Raw genomic sequence first — 25584 nt, forward strand, 5'->3', positions numbered from 1 at the left:
AACATGATTCTTGGATTTTATCCATTCACATATTTTTTGTTAGGTGACGATCTATAGAGTATAAAACGGCCAAGTAAAAAAGGAAAAACCCTACCACTTAATTTTTTGGTCTTCATTTTCAATAAATGTAAGCTCCAATACAACATTAATTATTGTATAAATTTATTTGTAATAAAGCTTTATATTTTCTGTATTATATTTAAACAGTCACTTCTACTACAATGAAAAAGTACAGTAACTGGTATATTATTGGATTAGAATTTTTTTACCACATAATATTATACTACTAGCTGCGCTCCGTGGTTTTACCCGCGTGGCTCCTGTTGGTCTTAGCACGATGATATATAGCCTATACTCTATAGCCTTCCTCGATGAATGGACTATCTAACGCCAAAAGAATTTTTCAAATCGGACCATTAGTTCCTGAGATTAGCGCGTTCAAACAAACTCTTCAGCTTTATAACATTAGTATAGAAAGCAATGAAAAGTCCGATGATGATAATGAAAATTTTGTTTGAGTTTTCCGTAACGACATTAATATTGTATTTCACTTGATTTTTAAATTACGAATTACAGTAGTTATTTAAGATAAACAAGCTAATACTATATCGTAATTGTTGAAGCGGGAAAATAAACTAACACTTGTAGGAAATAAAACATGGTCTTTATTTCAACAAAATACGATAGAAGATGGTGGAAGAGGGGTTCAGAATAATAATATATAGATATAATATTAAGTAATTTTTCTATAATTACCTATACATATAGTTAAGCCTAATATAGTTTTTTTTGTCTAAAGCTGTGTATGTGTGAAAAATTTGTCCAGCCATTTCGGTCATTCCGCCTACAAAATATGGATGGTAAAGTTATAAAAAAGTAATAAGGCTGTGAAATAAAACAAATTTATTCAAATTTCTATTTTATATTATCATTTACAAACTGCTTTATTTATCTATTTATTTACAAAAGTTATACAAATCTGAATGCGCGTCGACTCTGAAAACTTACAAAAAATATCAAACTATTATTATTCAAGAGTCTCTGAGAGATTGTTCTAAATAAAATCAACTTAACACCTACTTTATAATTTGAGACAATAATATTTTCTTTGTAATTTGTATTTATATTTAATGTTAAGTATGCATAAGCTAATACTTTGACTCTTTCCTTCCTACTCAAATAACATGAGAGTGAAAGGGACAAAAAACGCTTTCGCTTGATTTTATATGAAAGGATTAGTTGTATTTCCATATTTTTTTCTATATACAAATGTTGGAATATTGATTCATTTATTGCAATAACTTTCGCAGGAATAAAATTTCTTACTTTATTTACTTATTATACAATTCTAGAATCGAAGTGAAAATAGGTATATTGATGAATATTCAACGATAAGATGAAAATAGGTAAGTTTAAAAATACGTCTTTACAAATAAGTTCGGCTGTTTAGCTTTTGTAGCAATATTAAATTATGAACGAACTAACAAGTAAAAAAAGCTTAAAAGCTTCATGCGAGAAAGACTGTTATTTCATTTATTGAGTAGTAATCATTAATTAAACATTGTTCACTTACAGTTGCACTACTATATACAAATCTAGATATTTTGAATAATACTAGATTAAATACTTTGTACCTATTAATATACATAATACTCTGTTTTTACACGTACAAAAATTACTACATTAAATTGCAATACAAATAAATTTAGTAAATTATATGAATCTTTACATATTAATTTTGATATTATTTTAAATTTAAATAATACAGGAACCGCATTTATATTGTAAACATCTAATAATATAAAAGTCACAAACATTCACAAGAGAGAGCAAAATGATAGCGCCATCTAGCATCGAATAGCGGCAACTCTACGCGTACAATAAAACACAACATGCAATACATTTTAGCTTAAAAGTACATCACAAGGAGATTAAAATAAGATTTAATTATTATTAATTATTGTGCATTGGCAACAGCTCGGAATCCAGAATACATCTGTGTACAGAGTTTGTCCGCTCGGCTGAAGTGCAACCAATCGCTTTTGGATATATTTCTGTTCACAACGAGAAGTGTATCCGCGGGGCACGCTGCATAAACCACTACATGTTGAAGATCTGAAGCAAAAATTATTAAAACTCTTAATAAGATAAAAATAGATTATAAAACACAATGAAAACAAAATTGTAAACATTTTGTCTTTCTCTAACACTCAACTAGATGGCAGCACTATCATATTTTTAATTATTAAAGTTAGTTTTTTCTTACGAATTTATTTGCTGTAAAAATGTTTGGTTTCATGTACGTAGTATTTAAAAACGACTTAAGTTTTTAAACGAAAGGAGAAACGATAAAACAGTAGCAGTTTTGAATGAGAATCAGTTTTAGCATGCTTCGGCATAAATTGGGCCAGCACGCTTTGTGGCCATACCATCAGTTTTATTGGCAAGAGTCTCAAACGTTCAAGCTGATTGGTAGTATGGTAGTATGTAACAAAAAAGGAGACATCTGCCATTCTATTCTATTTACTTGTACTTAAAATCAAATAAGAACAATACATACGAGCAAGTCTCAACCCGGACCAGCTGCGTCATATTATTGGGCATGTTGACGACGTATCGCCAGTTGCCCTTGTTGTTCTGTGCGGCTTGCGGCTGGATGAACTGCGTGCGGACCTGGCAGAGTTCTACCGTGTTCGCGGCTTGGCGCCGCGGTCTTTCGGCGGATGGGTCTTCGCTGGAAGTACAAAATAATGAGATAAAGATATGAAAATAATTGATGAACAGAGAGAAAATTCTTATAAGTTACAGATAGTTTTTCTTATAAGAAGTTAGGAGCATTAGGTACATGGATGAGAACGGATGAAGTAGTTTGGTAAAAACTAATTAACTAACCCAAAACTCGTATATTGTAAATTGTATGAAAACAATTTAAAAAATTATGAATTAAGTACCTACATCCATACTAATATTATAAATGCGAAAGTAACTCTGTCTGTCTGTCTGTTACTCAATCACGCCTAAACTACTGAACCAATTTTCATGAAATTTGGTATGGAGATATTTTGATACCCGAGAATGGACATAGGCTACTTTTTATCCCGGTAAAATGACGCAATCCCGGAAATCCCACGGGAATAGGAAGTATGCGGGTTTTTCTTTGACTGCGCGGGCGAAGCCGCGGGCGGAAAGCTAGTATTTTCATAAGTTTTAAAAGTGGGCTTTGAAGCACTTTATAAAGGGCAAATATTAAAAGTATCTAAGTAGAGTTCATATTATGATAATAATTAATGGTCAAAATGAAATTCATATTTTCTTATCCACCATTCTTCAGCATTTCAGTAGCAGCTAATGTTATACATAGTTTATATTAGTTATAATGAAACTTATGGGCGCACTACAAACTTACGAAAAACTAACCTTAGTAGAATACGTTCTATATGTTATATTGTAACAAAATTATATAATTACACACCTAGCAAGCCCCAACGCGATCCTTAAAGCCTCTGCCCCAGTGAGGGTCCCCTTAGCGGCTGCCTCCACCAACTCAGCGTTGCGTTTTCGTCGTGCCCCATGCCCCACGGTTCGGGGCGGAAAGGATATTGACCTCTGGATCGTGATGTCGGAGTTTGTTTGTCGAGATGGTGATATGTATCTGAATTAGATAAGTAAAAATTATAAAGAGAGATATGTGAATATGATATTAGAATAAAGGCTATTATCTATACTTATAAATTATAATAAATCTGTAGAGAGGCCAATTCTGTACATGAAATATATTAAAAAAAAAACTATGAAGGGGTGATAAGGGATCGCTACTGATGCGAAAAATGCAATCAGTAAAATTTTTGTCTGTCTGTCTGTCTGTCTGTCTGTCTGTCTGTCTGTCTGTATATTCGTTATAGAAACAAAAACTACACGACGGATTTTAACGAAATTTGGCACAATTATTCTTTATACTCCTGGGCAGGTTATAGTATACTTTTTATTACGCTACGATCAATATGAGCAGAGCAGTGAAGGGAAATATGGGGAAAACGGGAGAAGTTATTCCATTTTTTAAGCTTCCGTCGCGTGTGCAGCCTTAATGGTTAAAGCTACATAGAAATCATGTACGACACAAATGTTCTTAAATTATTATTATTATATAAAAATAAATTTCTAGACAGCATATTATGTCTATCTTTTAAAATTGACTCACAATAACACGTGAAACTTCAATAGCTTAGCAATTCGGAGCTTTCTGATTATATTTGTCTACTCTTACGTTTACAACACTCTCACTCATGCCTAATTAAAAAAAGTTAACATTATTACCTATTCAATAAAAAAAGAATCATGTAAATCGGTGTAGAAACACCAAAGTTATACATGAAATACGCTATAAGTCATCGCGCGTGAATACAGAATCATGCAGCCATAAGGATTATTTTTGTGTATCAGTTGCCGCGTTCGACGCGCTTCGCGGCGGGAGCTATAAAAAGGCGGCGGATCCGCACCCGTTTCGCGTTGTCACGGCATCACGTGTGAACGGCTGAACCGATTTCGATAATTCTTTTTTTATTATATTCCTTGAAGTACGAGGATGGTTCTTATGTAGAGAAAACGTAAATATGTACCACGGGCGAAGCCGGGGCGGACCGCTAGTTATTTTAATATAATGCCATATTATTTAGTTTATAGTGACGAGGTATTTTAGTTTATAGTGACGATTTCATGTTTATTTAAATTTAGGCAAAGCAGTACAAGAGCAACTAGGTAATTTTTTTCGAAAAAATTTAAAATACTTTTTTATACCGGTACAAACCCTTATAGCGTATAAACATAAGACGAGCTATGTAGGAATAGGGGCGCCAAAACTTTTCTAAGTGTTCTCATTTTCTTTTTAGTTTGGAAGTATCTATAAGTGGACGATCACTATGCCAAAGTGTGTAAACTCGAGATCAAATTATAATCCCTAACCCTAATAACGAGCAACAATGACTCTTTTTAAAATATCATTCAAAATACTAACTTCCACCATTCACTCGGATTATAATGCGTCACACCACTCGCGGCCTGCTTGAGCCAATCTGCTTCATAGTTCTGGTAGAAGTTCGGAGTGTTGAAATAGTTCGGGTTATAAATGCCCAAGTTAGGTGTCACGCTATTCTGCCTCAAGTCCTTGTCATAATTGGCCGGGTCCCAGTAACCCGGGGAACTGTGGTAACCTTGGAAACCAAATTTTGAGAAGTTGGTCGCTTGAAATGCCTTTATGTTGTAGGGAGTCGGCTCGATTGATGTTGGCGGTTGCAGAGGTGTTTTGTCGGCAAAAATGTCTGAAAAAGCAATAGCATCCATTGAACTAAAGATACAATACAAAAAAATTATAGAGTGTAATAAAGAACCAGATATAGTCTGTATAAATGTGGACATAATACGAGTTTTCATTAATACTGCTATAAGAAAATGGGCATCGATTTAAAATTAGACAAATTAGAAACTAGTTTTATACGATATTTATTGTCACACTAAAAATAAACATAGACTATCATAAACCTTTAAAAATAGATTATTATAAACCTAAAGCAGGAAATTTCTATATTCTATTTGTGTCAATTGTAAAATGGGCGGTTTATGTTAAATCTTAAATGAAGTATTATTACGCTTTGTGTAGCTTACATAACTGAATGAATAAACTAATGTAACTCAAGCGACAGCCCGAGCCGAATAAACTAATGAATATACAAATAGCTTACCATGGTTGAATCTTGCATGAAACTTCGTGTTATAATCCTTGTGATAGTCAGGTCCGTCGTCGACTAGAGATATTTGGTCCACGTGGGGCAGAGAGTTTGGTCCATAGCCGTACGGATAGCTGTTTTTCTTCACGGCATCGAAGTCGTCTCTACTCTCATCGGATAATAAGGTGCGGATATCGTACTGCCCCGCTTGCACTAGCTTTCGTATGACGTGCCTGGAAAATAATTACACACCTTTTATTCTTTAACTCGAAAGAGATACTGATACATATACCTATTTAATCTTAATAAATTGCGTTCAATTTTTAAACTTTTTTTTTATTTGGGAACTTTTAAACATATTATAAACAAAAGCTTTCTTGTTTGCAATAAATAATTAAGTCATGCTAAATGTGGCCTCAGCCTGGCGCTTAATATTTAATGTTAACAATGTTATTGATGTTATAGGTGACATGTGTCTCACGTTTTCATAACAAGAGCCTCTGAACAAGCTCTGAACATTGAAAGTATGAATTGAGCTCGATGAATTTTCAAGTAATTTAGAGAATTTTTTTATGCTATTACGTGCATTTTTACTAAAATGATAAAAAAGGTCCATAAATTAAAGAAACGTAGCGTTACTTATTTTGACGAATGTTGATAGTTGATAAGGAAGTATAAACAGCAATCGTGCAATACACATAACTACATAAATTTATATTTATTTATATATAACACTAGTCATACTCAGGATAAGGTTCCGGATGGAGGCAGTATGTAAGACCAGGCTGCGCACAGGGCGGCGCCCTGCCCGGAGGCGCCGGCTCAAAGGCGCAGTTCTGCCCGTAGGGGCAGTTGTACCCGTCGCCCCCACTCGCTGTCCAAATTATCTGGAAACATTAAATAATATTGTCAATATTAAAAAAAAAATTGTAAAAGTCAAAATATACTTTACTAGCTTTCCGCCCGCGGCTTCGCCCGCGTTTTCAGAGAAAAACCCGTTCCCGTAGGATTTCCGGGATAAAACCTATCCTATGTCCTTTCTCGGGTATCAAAATATCTCTATACCAAATTTCATGCAAATTGGTTCAGTAGTTCAGGCGTGATTGAGTAACAGACAGACAGACAGAGTTACTTTCGCATTTATGATATTAGTATAGATTAAACGTGACGTTAATTTGCTAATCGTAAGCATTTTCTCTGTAACTACGGTAGTTCTAAGTTAATACTTATTATTATATTATTAGTTTCACAAACATAAGATTTTAAATTAATCGATATATAGAGGCAATAAAAACCCATTTCAAAATTATTGTCGATAGTGTCGAATTATTAAGATATATTTCCTTTAAAAAGGTTTAATGCCTCCATAATTATCCGTATAATAATTCGCCAATACAATAAAAAGAAGACCTATATTTGGTAATACAGGTCTGAAGTAAGGTCTAAGGTAATCGTTTACACCTATAATCAAAGAGATGCGAGGGCAAACGTATTATAAAACATTTTTGAGTCATGGTTCCAGTGTCACGTCCATTATTACAATATTAACATTTAGCCCACATATAAATTAAATATTCCTCACACAAGAACACCTTGCTAATGATCTCCTTTCACGCTAATTGCTTCAATCACACTCGTCATTGTCACCAGATACGATACCTTGATCTATTTATTGTATTGTGTTTGAAATGCACCGATTAAAGTGACTAATAACTTTTACTAGATGTTTCGACACAGTAAACGATAGCAAGTTTGTTGGTATCACCTATTGCTGTAAATAAATTTAATATTTAAAAAACGGTTAATTTCTTATTAGACTACTAAAATAAAAGATCTGTGTCTTGCAATAAACCATTACCTTATAGGTCATGTTTTATTGCAGACACAGATCGTTATTATGTTGCTATTTACAAAAGATAATAATATGTATGTATTTTAAAAAGATCGGTATATCGTTACTATTTCGATAGGAATTTCTGTCATCCAACATAATATTATTTTAAACATAAAAATACAGTTATATTGGTTAATGGTTATGTAACTCAGTCACTTATGCTATTTTCAACTACATAATCCCTTGATTATAGAGTGTGCCTAAGTGACAAATACAACAATTTCAATGTGTAGGTACCCTGACAACCTGAATATTAATTAAGGAACCATTTCTGATAAATTTTAATTTATTATGTTATATAAACATTAAACAAGCTTTTAGAGTTTGAACTTTGAATTTATTAGGTGAATAATCAAATAAGAATACGACTTAATTACCTAGCTCTCTAAAAGTTAATGATTGATATCAAAATCTGCTTTATTGATACCGAAACTTTATTAGACATTACGTCATTTCCAAAACCATTATTTACAGTGAAAGTTTTGAATTATATTTACAAATACACGGGGAAATAACAAGGAAACCGTGAGAAGGCGATCATATGCACGACGGAATAGATTAGCGCAACGCACTTTCCTTTATGTGATCGGAATGTAAAGTGCTGACTCGACCAAAGTGTCAAGTGTTAGTTTATAACGGCTGCGGTTACTATTGAAAGTTTCTGTGGTAATGTGAATCTCTCTAAACTAGTGACAAAATGCTTTAAAACTCTTTAAAAGGATTCTTGAAGGAAGGTTATAAATACCACATAGGAAAAGATCCTAGTGGAAATATCCTGTACACATAAATGGTAAAGAGCACCTATTGCACAATATATTCCGAATATTATTTTATGTAACTAATATTTATTTCTTCTTATGAGTCTCAGTACGAATAATTTTCAGGAATTTTACTATAAAACATCATTCTATGTAACAATCTGCGTAGATGAAAAAAATTCTTACATTTATTTCTTCGGATGTCTATCTTTTCTGTATTGTTCAAATACGAGTTAAAATTCTGTGTTTCTTGTTTATTACAGGTATCATATCTCATCTATCTTTTTCTTGATTCTGGCATATTCAAATCATGTGAACGCTTTAAAAAAGTGCGATGATGGGAGAAACCTCATGTAATAGGAAACATACTTATAATGTTAATTGCTGAAAAAAATCGGAAGAATTGTAGGTTTGTGTTACTTTGTTACGTTGAGGTATTGTTCTGTAATCGAGACATCAATGGCTGGAGAAATTATGCAAGCGTATTTATTGTCGTGGCGAGGCGTGTAGGTTCTTGTAGGTAGTACACAATAGTTCTTGTAGGTAAGTCTATATATCGATTTTGAACTAAATTATACTGACTATATTGTGGATTATAATCTAGTACCTACTCTTTGTATAAAAATAAAAAGTAAACTGTGTTACACACTACCATATTATCATATAATAATGTCAAATAACGTGGAATGATTCATGTTGACTAAAACCTTCTTTAGAACTATTAATTTACCTGGCCAAATCATACACTGTAGTAAAACATCTAGAAAACCGTAGAACAATTATTTGTAAGCTCTTCATGAGCATAATTCTTTACAATTATTAAATTTATGAACGGTAAACGTTGTAGAAAATATCGAGTTTGGAAAACGTTTTTGTTTATTCTCAACCACAATAATTAAGTAATGTGTTAGAAAGTGTACCGATGATTCAGAAGTACGTGCCAGATAACATCAGCTGTAATATTGTAAACAAACACTGAATTATAAATGATTATAACGAGATCCTTTAACCACTCTACATAGAAAGCGGATGCAATCGGATTATCCTCATTCTTCATTGAAAAAAGAATATTATTCCGATATTCAAATTCAAACAAACCAAATATTAATTTTTTCCATTAGACTTCTCCTAGAAGCACTTTTTAGTCGTCACAACATAGACTTAACATTTTCTACAACTTCGGAAAGCAGAGCTAGAGAAGAATCGATAAGAATCTTAGTAGCTGCTCTTTTAAAAAATATAGTTAGAAACAAATATAGGTATTGCAGTTTAAAGATTGTTTAAATATAAGAAGATTCTTTTAGATGTGAGGTCTGAGGAGTAGGTGGTAGGTGCATTGAGGAGACAATCGATAATGTTTGTATCAATCTAACAAACGAACCTATGCTATAGTAAAAATGATGTATATTAAAACTGTAAAATAAACGCACATTTTCTCTTGTTTATATGAACAATGATTGTATTAGAACAATGTCTTACATTAATTTATTCCATAACCATTGTTTACTCAATCAGTGCGTGGAATTCGATACAGTTTGTTGACAACTGATAAACGATAATATAATAAAGTTATTAATTTATAGTGACAATTGAAGTTAATTTGCAAAACGCAGGTGCGCTGGACACGAGTCTACTTTATAAGCCGCGCCCACATCGTCGATCGTGACAATGGTAAAAACGATTGCTAAATTCAAGGATAGATTACGATTGATCGATATTCGGTTCCGCAGGTGACAGTACCTATGTTCTAAATAATAATAGGTTAAAAAAAACTACATAACACGTTCACGTAAGATAGCTCATAAAATTGTATTGTCACTGATCCTTAATAAGTGTACAAAGTTTGAATTAAATCCGTCCGTTTAAGGTGCACAAAGTGTACAAGGTATACAAGCATATTATATTATCTTAACATACAAAAATATATGTATGTATATAATAATAAATGTTAAAAACTTTATTACGTAGGTGCTACAAATAAATAGACATGTTATCTTAGAAATATAGAGTCTAGCTCCAAATTGTTCTTCCAATAGATGGCATTTGGATGCAGCGCATTACAATAATATGATAGACACATGTGCGGTAAATACATACAAAATTATATGCATAAGTCTGACAATTTATAAGGATCTTTTGTGGTTTTGTGAATTGTACATAAACTATCATGCCTAATACATTTACGTATGCATACAAATACAATACTTGGAATTATAAATACCTCTATGCATAAAATTATTAATTTTATGAACCTATTGACAGAATTAAACACTAATTGAAGTCACTAAGGTACTTTTATTAATATTACATTAATAATAGCAATGAATTACTCCTATTAACCTTGTTCAATTGTAAATACATTAAGAATGTATTTATTACACTTATTCGACCTCAAGTCCCTGCTGAAAGCCGATTAAACCTTCCAACAATACTGAGCAATTTGACGCCTGTTAAGCCTCTTACATTGCATTACAGTGCACTTATGAATTCGTCGAAATAACCTTTTTATTGGTTGACAATTTTTTTTATACTAAAGATTTTATAACAGAGGAATTGTTTACAATTTTCCTTATCAATGTTAAATTCACAGGGTATTGATCACAATTTTACTTATCTCTTATAGAATCGTAGGCATAATATTATCTATAATTAAAGAGATCTTTCTGATTTTTTTCATTAATTAAAAGTGACAGCCATATTTCATTCCCTATCTCACTTACATCAAATTTCGTTTTCTTGACAAAAAGTAGCCTGTTCTAATTACCAAGGTGTGAAAACAGAACCGATAGAGTTGTATTCGTATTTCAATATTAAATATGTCTTTCACAAAAATATTTGCCATATATAATTGTAGTATGTTATACTATCCTCCTAACACTGTTTAGATATTTTACTTTAAATATCACTTCAAACAAGTAGCAATTAAAATAGCAGAAACATTTAACACGCATTAAAAACAAATCAATGTTATAATTAATCTAATTTACATAACGAGACTCATATTAATTAAAGAAAAAGCCTATCTGAAATAATGTCACTAGACATATTATTGTGTTTCAAGAATTTGTATTCATTATGCAAATTTTGTATAAGGCACGCGGATTTCCTGCAAGGCTTTTGTTGTAAATTAAAACAGACACACTATCAGATATGAACAAAACTTGTCATTTTATAGATCTCAATCGACACACGATTTTGAAAGTAATCCCCTAATGACAATTAATTATTAAGAAAATTGGTCAATGCTAAATTGTTGAATTCTGATAATATTTGCTTATAATAGTTGGTTTTGTGGTCATGTCATGTTCTGCATGTATTTATTTAAAGTTACTTTGGGAGCAGCTCTGATGGCATATTAAAAACGAGGTTGCAATAATATGTTAAATTTAATTTAATAATAATATTTTATGTTGTCATAATTTTAAGTTTGGATAATTACTATGAATAGTAGATCAATTACGAATACAATATTTTATTTCTAATAATTGCAAAACTACAAATAAGATGCAACAATGATGTGTTATTCTTATTATATAGAAATCAAAGATAAGAGACATAATATAGTTTAAACACATCCATCAATAAATTTGCAATTATAATTAAATTAAGCGCTAAAGCAAATGTTTAAAATCCGATCAATCAATTTTATGAACTCATAGATTGTCTAATTACATTCGAATTAGTGTAAGCAAAGTGGTCAATATATGCAAGCGGTGTGAAGCAAAACTAGTAGGTCCGGGTCAATAACCCCATAAATATTGTCTTGCATAACCCATTCTATGAGTAAATAAATAAGTTTTTTGTAATCGTAAAGAGCCTGTTTATAATTCGGAAAATATAGAACGATTCTTCTGACAGCTGCCATTCTTTTACGGAATAATTCGTGTAGAATGTCTTAATATGTACCTATGTCTGTGTTCTAAATATAGTTTTGAGTAGGTACCTACATGGATTATCAATAGTTATAATAAATTCTGACATAAAAAATATTACAATTTTTTATGATTAAACTTGGTGTAAATTTTTTATTCCTATCCTAGTAGATTCAAATTCCCATAAAATATATTCTATATATGTATATAGTCTATAGAATATAGACCCATATATTTTCTATTACCGGAAGACTCTATCTATTACTTCTGGTTGCGATAATATATTGAAAAATGTAACAGATAGTTTGATAAATACTGAAATAATTAACTGAGCAAGGCCTTTTGATATTTATACTTTATGTTCAATTAATATCGTTTATCTTTAATTGACAGTTGAACAGAGTTATTAAAAAATATTTCTATCGTGTTACAGACATTTTATGATATTCTATTAAGTCTGGAGCAATTGATAGTGTCGAATTGAACATTTAACTGTTTTACATTTAAATGTGAATTTTTGTTTTCTAATAAATAAATAAAATAAATAAATAAATAAATAAATATTCCTGAACATTCACTTTTTTATCATGTAGAGTCAGAAAATGTCTAAAGTTTATTATTAGTTTACGCTGCATTTCGAGTCTGCATGGTGACTTAAAATGTGACACTGTAATAAATGTGACTCTTGCCTCAAAAGATGTACGGTAACTAAATAGAAAGAAATAAAGCATCAATTGATAAATATTTTATCAGATACCATAAATGAATGTACAAAAAAAAAGGCAGAACAACAATCTGTGTGTTGTGTGTCGTGTTGTATATATATTAAAAAATGTGTGCGTGTACTAGTGTACACACGTAAGTAGTGAAACTTCTTTATGACCTTATTTTTCAAAAAAATAATTTACTACATATATGCAACTTGTGATGCAACTTTACAGAAATACGTCGGATCACGCGTGGTAGGGATAAGAAAAAGATGGCGCGTAACGGAAAAATGTCACGCGTAACGAAAAAATGTTACACTAAATTTTTTTTTTCAACCCCGATAAGAAGTTTCACTTCAAAAATAAAACAGATAACATACGGAATAATACATATATGGATAGCGTTTGTCCCAGGCTTGTTTCAATGGAAATAAAGAAAGAATCGTACATTGGAGGCTAGTAATTATGAATGTATTGTCATAAATGAGATGCATGTGGAGCGAGGCTATGTACTTGGTCACATAGAAGTGTTAAATGTTCTGTCAGATATAAGGCGATGTGATAACGATCGTCGATATATAAATATCTTTGTTCTATAATTGTATCTGATTTGGCTTTGTGGTTTGATCTGATTGAGAATTCAAACATATGAAGGGAAATCGAATCATTTTCTAAAATGTATAACAAAATGACAAGATGAAAACTTCAATTTTTTATTTTTGAATTGCATTTTTTTACGCAGAATTTTCGAACGCCTTATCCTGATATTAACGGTAAGGTTAACTAAGTCTTATACTTCTATACAAATAAGTTAGTGTTTAATTAAATATTAAGTTAAAACTTAATTAACTTGAATACGGAAAATTCTTACAATATTTATATTTAAACCACACAAAGGTTATAAAAATGTATTATATTGCATATTTACTCAGAAAATAACATGAATATTCAATATTATGTCTGTATTACCTACAATGTTTAATTTATATATTACGCACATGATCATGAAAAAAACATATTAATTACAATAGATTTTCTACATAATTCACTTGATATTCAGTAATCATTAATTATTAATTCTATTTTCTCGAATACGTTGTTTTATTTAGAATGGATTTTTATTGACGTACTATAGTTTTCCAACCGCAGCTTCGCCCGCGCAGTCAAAGAAAAACTCGCATAGTTCCCGTTCCCGTGGTATTTCCGGGATAAAACCTATCCTATTTCCCGGGGTAAAAAGTAGCCTATGTCCTTTTTAGGGTATCGAAATATCTCTATTCCAAATTTCATGCAAATTGGTTCAGCGTGATTGAGTAACAGACAGACAGAGTTACTTTCGCATTTATAATATTAGTATGGATAATGTACCTACCCAAATTAACCCAATACCCGAGTGTTCTAAACCTAATCGGCGTAAGTATCTGAATTAGTTTCAATTTGACGTGATAATTAGGAACGTTTTCATACTAAATATATTTGCAAATATAAAAGACAAAGAGTTTGGCTAATATTATTTTTCGAACGCAATCAAATGAAATATATTTTATATCCGGCATAATTTAAAAAATCTAATCAAATTATGTGTCGGCACAAGCCTCCTTCACAAATGACATAATATGTAATACTTTAATTAAGAATAATACTTATTATTCTTCCAGACTATGTCATAAAAAACCTTATCAGCAATCATGTGTTCAAAATTTGATGCATAAAAAACATGTTAGATATTGTCATGTAATAATTTGCACCTGGTTGAACTACCGGTTGATAAAAAATATCACGCAAAAAATCTGATTGATTGTAATCTTGCACACGCATGTCCTTTAGTTCCTTGTTTGATCTATAATTAGGTGTAATTTATTTTAATATATTATTAATTTTGTGTAATGAGTTAAACACGAATTTAAATATTAAGCAAAAAATCTGTGCTGATCTTAAAATTAAATTGTTAATCGTAGGTATGTATTATGGTCCAGCAGGAATAGCATCGCCTAGTGCGGAAACCAATGAATCTTATAATAGTTTTTTTTGTCATCTAACTTAAAAATCTGTAATATGTAGGTACTACGTAAAATTTTAAACCTTAAAAATTTTCTGTTTACAATAATTAGTTGTTTTTATAAAACTTATGAGTTAGTTCTTATACACTAACACTGCATGTTCATATTTCGAAACTGTACAATGTTTTGCTTTTGCATTTTTAAATTAGTTGCTGAAATACCGTTTCGTAATCCTTGTAATTATGCCTTCAAATTATATTTTTAACTTTTTTAGTGCTTGTTTTATTCTAATTCTAAGTAGGTTTTTCTTTATTATAAGTATTTAAAATGTTAATGACTGCAAGGCTTGCTTAATTTTATGAATGCGCCGCCACTATCATTCGTAGATATTAAGGCCATATAAAATAAATTATTTGATTCTTTAGGTTATCATATTGCTGCAAAAAAATAAGTTTTTAAGTATCATTTCACAAATTCTTTAATATATTTTCATTTATCGCAAATAATGTGAGATTTTTATGCGACTATTCGGAGATGGATCGGAATAAGAAAAAAAATATTTTTTTGATTAGTTTCCATAACCAATTAAATAGAAAAACGTAAACTAACATTGTATTCTATATCCATGAGTAAAACAGCAAAAATACACTCTCACATCTTACAATTAAATTTTAATTTTCATTGACAGAAACAAAGCACGACTAAACTTGACCTTGGCCACTTTCTCCTGTATTATCATCATAAGCAGACAAATATGCGTTAGGAAACGTGTGACGTAACACGCAAACCGATGACATTGCATAAACATACTCAAATTGATAAATAGCGTGAAATTATTTTATGAAACGAACATCCTACAAGGCCGCGAGATGTGGATTGAGTTTTGTATGTTTTTGGTAAACGTGTGTGTTATTTTTTGCTCTGTTTTGTATCTAAATTTCGAAGAGTTTTAGAAATTTTAAATATTGGTCAGAATGTGGGTTTTTATCTGCGTGCTTAAAGGGCTATCGTTATCGAAGCAAATAATTAATGATTGTATGGGATACTAATATTTAAAGACAATTCAAACAACGCTATTTAGTTAATAATAATTGGATAACTAGTTTGACACAAATACTCAATATCATTTGTTTCTTTAAATTAAATGTCATACGTTATATTCATTTGGACAACAATAATGAAGAAAATCGAACTGTCAGCCTCTGTCACATAAACAAAACACATTACTAAATGTAAAACATAAAAATTGTGTTGTGCATTATGTGTACAATACGATCGATACCTCGACTGCAATATGTTAAAAGTTATTAGCATGTAACAGAGAAATGTCCATCAATAGATACGTCCAAAATGACAGACAGTCGTACTGATTTTTGACAGTTAAAATTAGTTTAAATAATAAATTAAGTGTCTGTTAGGAGATGTCCACCTTTTTGTATTATGCACAAGCAAACAGTTGAGAAAGTGTATTGAATATCTTTATTACGGCACTGAATTTATACAGGCATTGAAATATCTTCATAACTAGTAATTTTTAGTTGTATAATATTTAAGTGGGCTGTGCTAATTACCTATAGATTTTGTCGTTTGTAAGTTTTGCTTTATTATAATTAATTTAATAGATATCATCTCATTAAGATCAGCCAGTTTTGCTCCCACTGCAAGCCTTCTGTGATGGTTGAGTCTCAACTCTCAGTCTAATAAAATAATCCAAACCAAACGAGCTTTCTACAATATCTTTACAACAACAAGAATATTAATTGATAATTTGGCAATAACAATCTGCATCTCTGGTCTGCATCAATTTTGTAACTGAAATAACGCAACTAAATTACTAGATCATAAATGATTCATAGCGTTGGCAAAACCTAATGAATCAAATATATCTCGACGATAGCATTATTACGTCACACGGTGCAGGCGTCTGCCCGTCGCCTACCATTTTGCATCTTATCTTTTTTATTGGCAGAACTGTGTCAATGTTCTAATATCTTGTAAAACTCCATTTTACGATTCCCACAAAGTCAGATGTCGATGCGTTTTAGATTCTCTTGATATTGCCAAATAAGGCAATACTTGAAATTAAGATTTAAGACGGTATAGAGTTTATAGAGAGACGTCAAAAGATAATTATAAAGCAGAAGAATGTATGAAATAATCTTTATTAAATGTATAGGTAAATAAAATGTAAGGCATGTATGGTAACGAGAAACGTTGGGTAAGGCGGATCCCGGGGTTTTCTATTATGCCATCTGTCACAACTTCACAAGTCAAAACTATATTAGTCACAACTCACAAGGCTGCCAAATAAACTATAGTAAAACACTTGGAATTTCACAAATAATCGGTCAAGTGCGAGTCGGAGGGTTCCGTACAAATAATCTAAATAAAGAGTAATAGCAAAGAAAATATGTCATTCAATTCATGACTATTCCAAGAGTCGCTTTACCTTATTTTTTATTATTTGTAGTTATGGCAGCAAAAGAAGTCAGTATAACTATCACGGTTCATGAGATATAGCCTGCCTACCAAAACATGACATTGTAAAATTGTCGGTTTTCTGTAAAAATTTCAAGCAGTGTATACTCATTCGTATATTGGTTTTGTTTTCATAATATGTTCACAAATTCTTATAATGTGCAATAAAAATGGCAGGTTATAATATGTGAAATTGGCTATTTGTTCTAAATTTTCTTTAAAGCAAAAAGTCTTCGTATCTCAGATATAAAAAGTGTTGCTATTTTTGGTATCGAGGTTTGTATCCAACTTTAATTTTAGAACGAGAGTAGGCGAGTTTTATTTTCTACTAGCGGTCCGCCCCGGCTTCGCCCGTGGTACATATTTACGTTTTCTCTACATAAGAACCATCCTCGTACTTCAAGGAATATAATAGAAAAGAATAATCGAAATCGGTTCAGCCATTCACACGTGATGCCGTGACAACCGAAACGGGTGCAGACCCGCCGCCTTTTTAATTTTTATAGCTCCCGCCGCGCAGCGCGACGTACGCGGCAAATGATACACAAAAATAATCCTTATGGCATGATTCTGTATTCTCGCGCGATGACTTATAACGTACAATATTTCATGTATAACTTTGGTGTTTCTACACCGATTTACATGATTCTTTTACTATAACCTGCCCAGGAGTATGAAGAATAATTGTGCCAAATTTAGTTAAAATCCGTCGGGTAGTTTTTGTTTCTATAACGAATATACAGACAGACAGACAGACAGACAGACAGACAGACAAAAATTTTACCGATTGCATTTTTGGCATCAGTAGCGATCCCTTATCACCCCTTCATAGTTTTTTTTTAAATATATTTCATGTACAGAATTGGCCTCTCTACAGATTTATTATAAGTATAGATATATTCTAAAAATATGCATGTTTAGGCTTCAACATTTCCATCGTGGCGCGCCCAGTATTCCAACGACGTTACACAATATAACATTCCACAAAGACAAAAGAAAAAAGGCATTACTAATAGTTTTGAAGCATATTAAAATTACAGCGAACGTTAGTCATCGTTTGAGCAATTGACCAATATTTTCTAACAACACTTTCATTATTTCAAGGTGCGCGTAAAATGACAATTTAAAAGAGGTTACATATGCAATAAAATAAATAACGTAAGTACGCGTTTTGCGACATAATCTCCGTATTCAATTGATGAGTTTAAATTTTATGATCGGCTTTTAAATGTTTAAATCGGTAATCCGCAGATATTTTGAAATATCGATTAAAGCAACTGTTCTGCTAATTTGCTTTTTGCATTACTTAACTCTAATGTTCATGAAGCGATAGCTAATATTCCAATAAAATGTAAGAGATCTATAATCCAGATTAATTACCCTATATCCATACTAATATTATAAATGCGAAAGTAACTCTGTCTGTCTGTCTGTTACTCAATCACGCCTTAACTACTGAACCAATTTGCATGAAATTTGGTATAGAGATATTTTGATACCCGAGAAAGGACATAGGATAGGTTTTATCCCGGAAATCCTACGGGAACAGGTTTTTCTTTGAAAACGCGGGCGAAGCCGCGGGCGGAAAGCTAGTAGATTCATAAAGTGATCAATTAAAGAGTAAAGAAATAAAATAAATTTACCCGATGATTATGTACATACCTATAGAAGTTTTTGTAAACATTTAACAATTTACACTTTTCATACCACTCTATTTCAGCGAATGGGTTTTGAGTTCAACACTACGGTATACGGTTATATAAAAATTGCAAAAATATTTTTTCCCAATAGACTTTATAATGACTTTAATTCATCAAATCCAAATTCATAATATTATTAACCATAATAACCTATTATTTGAAACATAATAAAATGACATAACGAAAGTGGCGCCGAATTTCTAGTGAAATCGATAAATTGAGGTCTGTGTAATATATCATTCGAGATTTACGACACTAATTATGTCTAAGTCATTTACATCTTTATTTTAATTTTGGCACAGTTGGCCGAACTTTTATTCGATAAATATTATGTTAGGTCGAATGGATGTGAATTTGAAACATAATTAAGAAATAGTTTAACACGTAAATAGCTACAAAATACATTGGCCAAATGTAACTATATTGTTCACTATTATGACCAAAAATTTAATTTATACATACAGAAATGTATACACACCTATATAGGTAATAAGTATGTAAAATATTATTATGTGCTAATATTTTAAAGCTGAAGAGTTTGTTTGTTTGTTTGAACGCGCTAATCTCAGAAATAGCTCTGTATAATTGGCGCATGCTGTGTTAACCTCTAATTATTTGTTACTTTATCGCAAGAACTATATGTTATCTAAAATTTATATTTAAGAATCATTGTAAACAAATGTTGGTTGACCAAATAAATAAAATAAAAAAAACTACTGGTCCGATTTGAAAATTTCTTTCGGTTTTATTCATCGAGAAAGGCTTCATAGGCAAATATATTATCATCATCACGCTAAGACCAACAAGAGCGGAGCAATGCGGGTAAAACTGCAGGGCACAGCTAGTCTTTATTATAAAATGCTCCAGAAAAAAGAAATATTGAAAAACTAGCTGATCCTTGCATAAACTAATTATTAGTTCCTACGTATATAACACATTATGACATATTATAATCGCACGCACGAAAGCAAGGACAAATGTTGCAAAAGAAGAAAAAAGTATGTAATATTTTTTTCTTCTTTTGCAACATTTGTCATTGCTGCTCCGCTTTTATTAGTCGCATGTAATATTATAGTCTTCCTCAATAAATAGACTATTCGACACAGAACAAATTCAACCAAATCGGTATCTTCTTATTCTTCTTAATTCTTCTTACATTCAACAAAAAAAGATAAACTTTTCTTTACTTCTCTTCGCTTTATAACATGAGTATAGAAGTATTGATAACAAAAAATGTGATACCATAACTAAGTTCAAATGATTGGCGTTCGATCTTGACCGTCTCAGTCGTGACCTGTTACGGAAACAGAGACATCTGACCTCCTTCTATTGTGTCTTCGGTTAAAGGTTGTCTTCCAAGAATTGCGAGTTTGCGAATTGCAGAATATAGTGTATATAGTGATTGGTTTCATCGGGACATATAATAGAGATTAATAATAGACTTTAATTTGGTCTGTAGTTGTACAAAGATAAATATTTAGGTCCAACTTAAACTATTATACTGCTACTAGCAAACCGGGCGAACTCCGTTTCGCCACCAGAGACACCTTTTCTTTGCTATAAACCTCAGGGAGCCCGAGACCATTCCAACGTATGCAAAACCGTGGAAATCGGTTCGTGCGTTCTGGAGTTATAGCGTCAGGAAGGAAAACACGTCTTATTTTTATATAGTAGTTTTATAAAGTAACTTAAGTACGTATGTTTTTACTTAATTGTGAAGTCATTATTTGCACTTTCGAGTAAATATAATATAGATACTTACCTAAATAATTAAATTTAAAAATTTTGTCGCTTTCGTCAATTTTATGGAATTGGCTTACAATAAATATTTAATTAAGTCAACCAATATTACTTAATACGAAGAAAGTGAACCTTGTAAAACGACTTTATTTACTTTTACTTTTGCTACAATTTCTTAAATGCGTTCAAAACATGCATTACTTTCAGTATATTCAATGGATCCTTATTATTATTTGGGAAAGGGTAAATTATGGAAGTAGTAGCTTTACTCTGTTTTTTAAACACGCCCAAACTTTGCCATATTTAAATGTTATATAAAATCGATGTGGTAAATTTCCAATCAACAGGTTTTGTATTTTATTTCATTAAAATCATCAGCTAAAGCTTGAAATAATAGCTCTATGAGCATTCAGCGTAGTATTCAAATCACATATATGAATATCAATTGTTTACATGGTTAACAAAAAAAATACAGTGAAGGGTATAATTTTAATACCTACTTATAAAAATGGTTACCTTAAAGCCTTTTAGACTCAAAAAACAAAAGAAGCTTTTTTAAAATCGTGATGTATGGAAAGTTACGTTAAACATAGCTAAAAATAAAGGCTATTTAACCTCATTTTTATATCAATATCACGTTCAAGGCTATATTATATCTGTTATATTACACCTGCACACGTGTTTGACCAGTTACATAATAAATAGTCCCGCTTAAATCTTTAAAATGTCGCATTAATTAAAAATACAAGAAATTGATACCTGAATCCTCACTAATTCGGAAAAATGGGCACTTAAAAATATTAATTTATGTACATATTTGTTTTCTGGTAACAAATAATATCGTAGTCATAAAAAACGAAATCAAATTACAATTTACAGGTACCTACTGATTCTTATTATTTGCATAAACTAAATTGGCCATTTCATGAAATGAGCAAATCTACGATATGGCCACGACATATATATAAATAAAATACTAGGGATGTCAAATGCCTCCAGCTTCTCATATCAGTGTGGAACTATACACTCATATAATATATTATGAGTGCATAGTTCAGTAAGCATTTTGTCGCATCAAAAATGTGAAAGTTTTCATATTTTTCTGACAGCTACGACAGGATAATAGAAAAGATTTAAATCAACTGGAAAAGGCCATTGATACCATTATTAAATGGTAAATTCTCATTTTCATGCATATCCACATACTAATAACCTCTTACACTGGAATCTATTTGATTATTCGTAGAATTGAAATACATATTATATCATTATTAAAAAAAAAATCCTACTGATGTGTTTCGTATAGTTAAAAATTGATGAAAGGTGCAAAACCTTTGAAAGTCCTTTGAATAATCGTGAAAAGTTTAAAAATGAAGTATAGGAATACCAAAAAAACTGACAGGGTAGGTACCAGATGTAGAAAAAATTTAAGATGGACATTTCGATTAGATCTTTATTAGCTTCTATGTGTTAGGTATATAAATGAAATAATCTAGTAAGTAAGTGTAAGTATATGAATAAATAATTATTTATGTTTTAAAAAAGTTTTCATTGATCAGGATTAAAAATTAGACAAACAAGTTTACATTCAAACTAATTTGTCTCAAACATCAAGTGATAAAAAGGCACTTTAATATAACTAATTATACAAAATCAATAAAAGCCGCTAAAAACTAAACTTAAAAAGTACAAAAATATATTTTTGTTTTGAATATTTAAGCAATAAATAAATCCATCAATTAAATCCACAGACACTAATTGGAAATCTTTCAAATGACCGCTACCATGCGCTAATATAGCGAATACGTCACGATCTTATTTCTTAGTATATGTTACATTGACGCATATCAAGGATAACAATAATAAGCTGAGCTACACAACAAGCAATGTACATTTGTACGTTCTATAGAGACACATTCGATAGTTACATAAGTGCAACTGATTGCAATAGAAGTTGAAACGGTGTTTGAATTGATGGCTCGACGACTTTCCCGCTATTAATTACAACATTTCACTTTTTGCGTATTAATTTTAAGTAAGGTTGATTATACGAAAACAATTTATGGTATTTTTAACTAATGTTCGGAAAAACTAAGATTCGTGGATTATTGTAATACAAAAAAAATTAAGAACCTGTATTTTTTTAGTTTTCAAGTTGCCAAAAAAATATCCATCGTCCAAACACTATTAAACCCTAGTGGCAATACTTATCACTCACCATAATCACCATAATCTATATTTTTTATGGTGCTATTAGTAAAATTATTCATAACTAACATAGAGCACCGGAGAGAATTCATAAAATTGTCTAACATTTAATAATTTAGTTAAAACTAGCCGCTTGTCCTGACATACATACATCGCCTGAGTTAAATCAGAAAAAGAAAACCTCCTATGCCTCCTGATAGCGTAGCATTTTATTAATGATTAAGATTTGGGTTTATCTGTTTGTATAGACAATATTCCAATCGTTGAAGTGGATGAGGCAAAAAATCTAGGGCTTCTTTTTAACAATAATCTTAATTTTGAAAGCCATGTGCTGGACATTGTTCGTAATTGTTTTTATCGTCTGAAAGTGATTTATAAGCTGCGTCCTTTCTTAACAACTGACCTTCGCCTACTTTTATGTGAGTCAATTGTACTTTCCAAACTCAATTATTGTATTAATACTTACGGGCCATGTCTTCTACAGCGATCACAACATTTGATTCAAAGAATTCAGAATGCTTGCATTAGATATTGTTTCAATGTTCCACCTAGATCTCACATCACACCTTTCCTAAACTCAGCAAATATTCTAAATATGAAAAGTAGACAAAAACTATTTATGGCTAGCTTTCTATTCGACCTCTTGAAGACCAAACGCCCAGCTTACTTATTTGAGAAGCTTATGTGGCGAAAAGATGGTGGTTCTAACCCAGTAAGACTCGGATCCAATATTTTCTCTATACCAAAACATAGAACTATGGCTTTCCGCGGCAGTTTCAAATACTTTGCAACAAAATGTTGGAACGACATTCCTCCACCCATGCGCAACATTAGTAGCAAATTAAGATTTAAAACTGTTTATCGGGAGTACCTTTTAGGTATCCAAAAATCTATTTAATAATAATTTTCAATAGTTTTTATTTTATTTATTTATTTTCCTCTTTTGCATAGTTCTGTTACTGCCGTGATCCATTAGTATCGTGTACCATCTGACTGATTATATTTTTAATATTGTCTATTGCTATTTATTGATATTTTATATATACTAAAATTGTTTTCGTTATTTTTCCTTTATCTCTCCATATATCTAACATTATTTATACTTGTTTATTTATTTAAGTTTTTTTTTTTTTATTTTTCTGCCCTCTAGAGGCATTGGCAGAATATCAGCGTTGGGGTTTTTCAACCCTGACATATATGCTGAGCCAAGGCCTGTTCGTAGAACACTGTGCACATTAAATGTATCCGTTTCTTTTTTATACTGTGTTTTTTGTGTCTTTTAATTGATTTTATGTTTTGTGTTTGTATTATGTATATTTTCTTGTGTTCTATGAATAAACGTGTTATCTATCTATCTATCTATCTAATGGAATAGATATTAGATTAAAAAAAATATTGATCGGAATAATACTTCCAAATTGCCCCCCTAAAACATAGAAATTTTGAAACTATGTAAGGATTTACGTGATACAAAATATTAAATAACAATATCTAATAAATATGTACAGAAATATTCATATTGGTCACTATTGACCCATTGCACTCGACGCGTGTCAAGTGCGGAGTTACGCAACCAGACTACCGAATATTGGTGTTTGTTAGCATACTTACAATTTGATGTAGTTATGATTTTATACTATATAGTGTTATATCGAATTGGCTCTTTAAATATTTTCCAAATAAGAATACTTCTTTTATGTCTTATTTATTTATTGCTCCAGATAACTTACAAGTTGAGACTTAACCTAGGATACATTATAACAAACGGCGCGGCGGTCTTATCGCTAAATAGCGATTTCTTCCAGACAACCTGGAATTATGTTCTGCTTTTTAAGAATTTAGGTTGCGTGTTTATTGCTGTATTATTTACCTAAGTATAGATTAGAAAGTTAATAAGATTATATATAAGTAGTTACGTTATTTGTATGAAGTAACTCATTTTTTTCATAATGTTTATTACCAACATATTTAATTGTAAATAAAATAATACAAAAATGAAAAACTTACCATAAAAACTATTCGAAGATGCAAACTGAGTCGTTTTATCCTTGCTGCCATTTTTACACGTGATCTGTAAATAAATAATTATTTAGGAGAATTTTAGCGTAAAGTAAAACTTATTTCTTATGCAGTCTGTGTTTTTTTATTTTAAAATAAATACGTTTTCACAGCAATAATTTCATAAAAGGTTATTTATTATCTATAACAATATCAATAAAAGTTAAAGGTTTTTTTTAATGTAATAAGAAGAAAACATTGGTTTTAATAATATAATTCGTTATACAGACGGAACGTTTTTGCGATATTCAAATTTGGAAAACGCAAATAGGGTTGAACAAAAACATTTTGGCATTATAACAATAGCGTTGAATATTCATTGAAACTTGTTGTTTTGGAGGCCCATAATAAATGAAGAGCGCGTCCCTGTTAAGGGCAACCCATCCATATACTGCCATGTGTAACCGACACACGTTTTTTTACAACATAAATTATTTAATGTCACAACT

General features: G+C 31.1%; 1 protein-coding gene across 1 annotated transcript in view; it reads right to left on the reverse strand.

Annotated features, from left to right (window-relative positions):
• Positions 1 to 894: 894 nt before the first annotated feature.
• LOC149904363 (protein spaetzle 5-like) overlaps positions 895 to 25584 on the reverse strand; it is a 29157-nt gene continuing 4467 nt past the window's right edge. Inside the window, exons 2-8 of the mRNA XM_090107173.1 lie at positions 25085 to 25148; positions 6465 to 6607; positions 5736 to 5953; positions 5012 to 5315; positions 3473 to 3652; positions 2561 to 2734; positions 895 to 2115 (exon numbers count right to left, since the gene is read on the reverse strand). Of these exons, the coding sequence (XP_089963299.1) occupies positions 1944 to 2115; positions 2561 to 2734; positions 3473 to 3652; positions 5012 to 5315; positions 5736 to 5953; positions 6465 to 6607; positions 25085 to 25135 (1242 nt within the window). The 5' untranslated portion in view covers positions 25136 to 25148 and the 3' untranslated portion in view covers positions 895 to 1943. The remainder of the gene's footprint in view (positions 2116 to 2560; positions 2735 to 3472; positions 3653 to 5011; positions 5316 to 5735; positions 5954 to 6464; positions 6608 to 25084; positions 25149 to 25584) is intronic.

Source organism: Colias eurytheme, chromosome 11 (assembly GCF_061535395.1).
Source record: "Colias eurytheme isolate Ceu_HAF_F1 chromosome 11, ilColEury1 Martin Lab GWU primary, whole genome shotgun sequence".
Classification (NCBI taxonomy): Eukaryota; Metazoa; Arthropoda; class Insecta; order Lepidoptera; family Pieridae; genus Colias; species Colias eurytheme.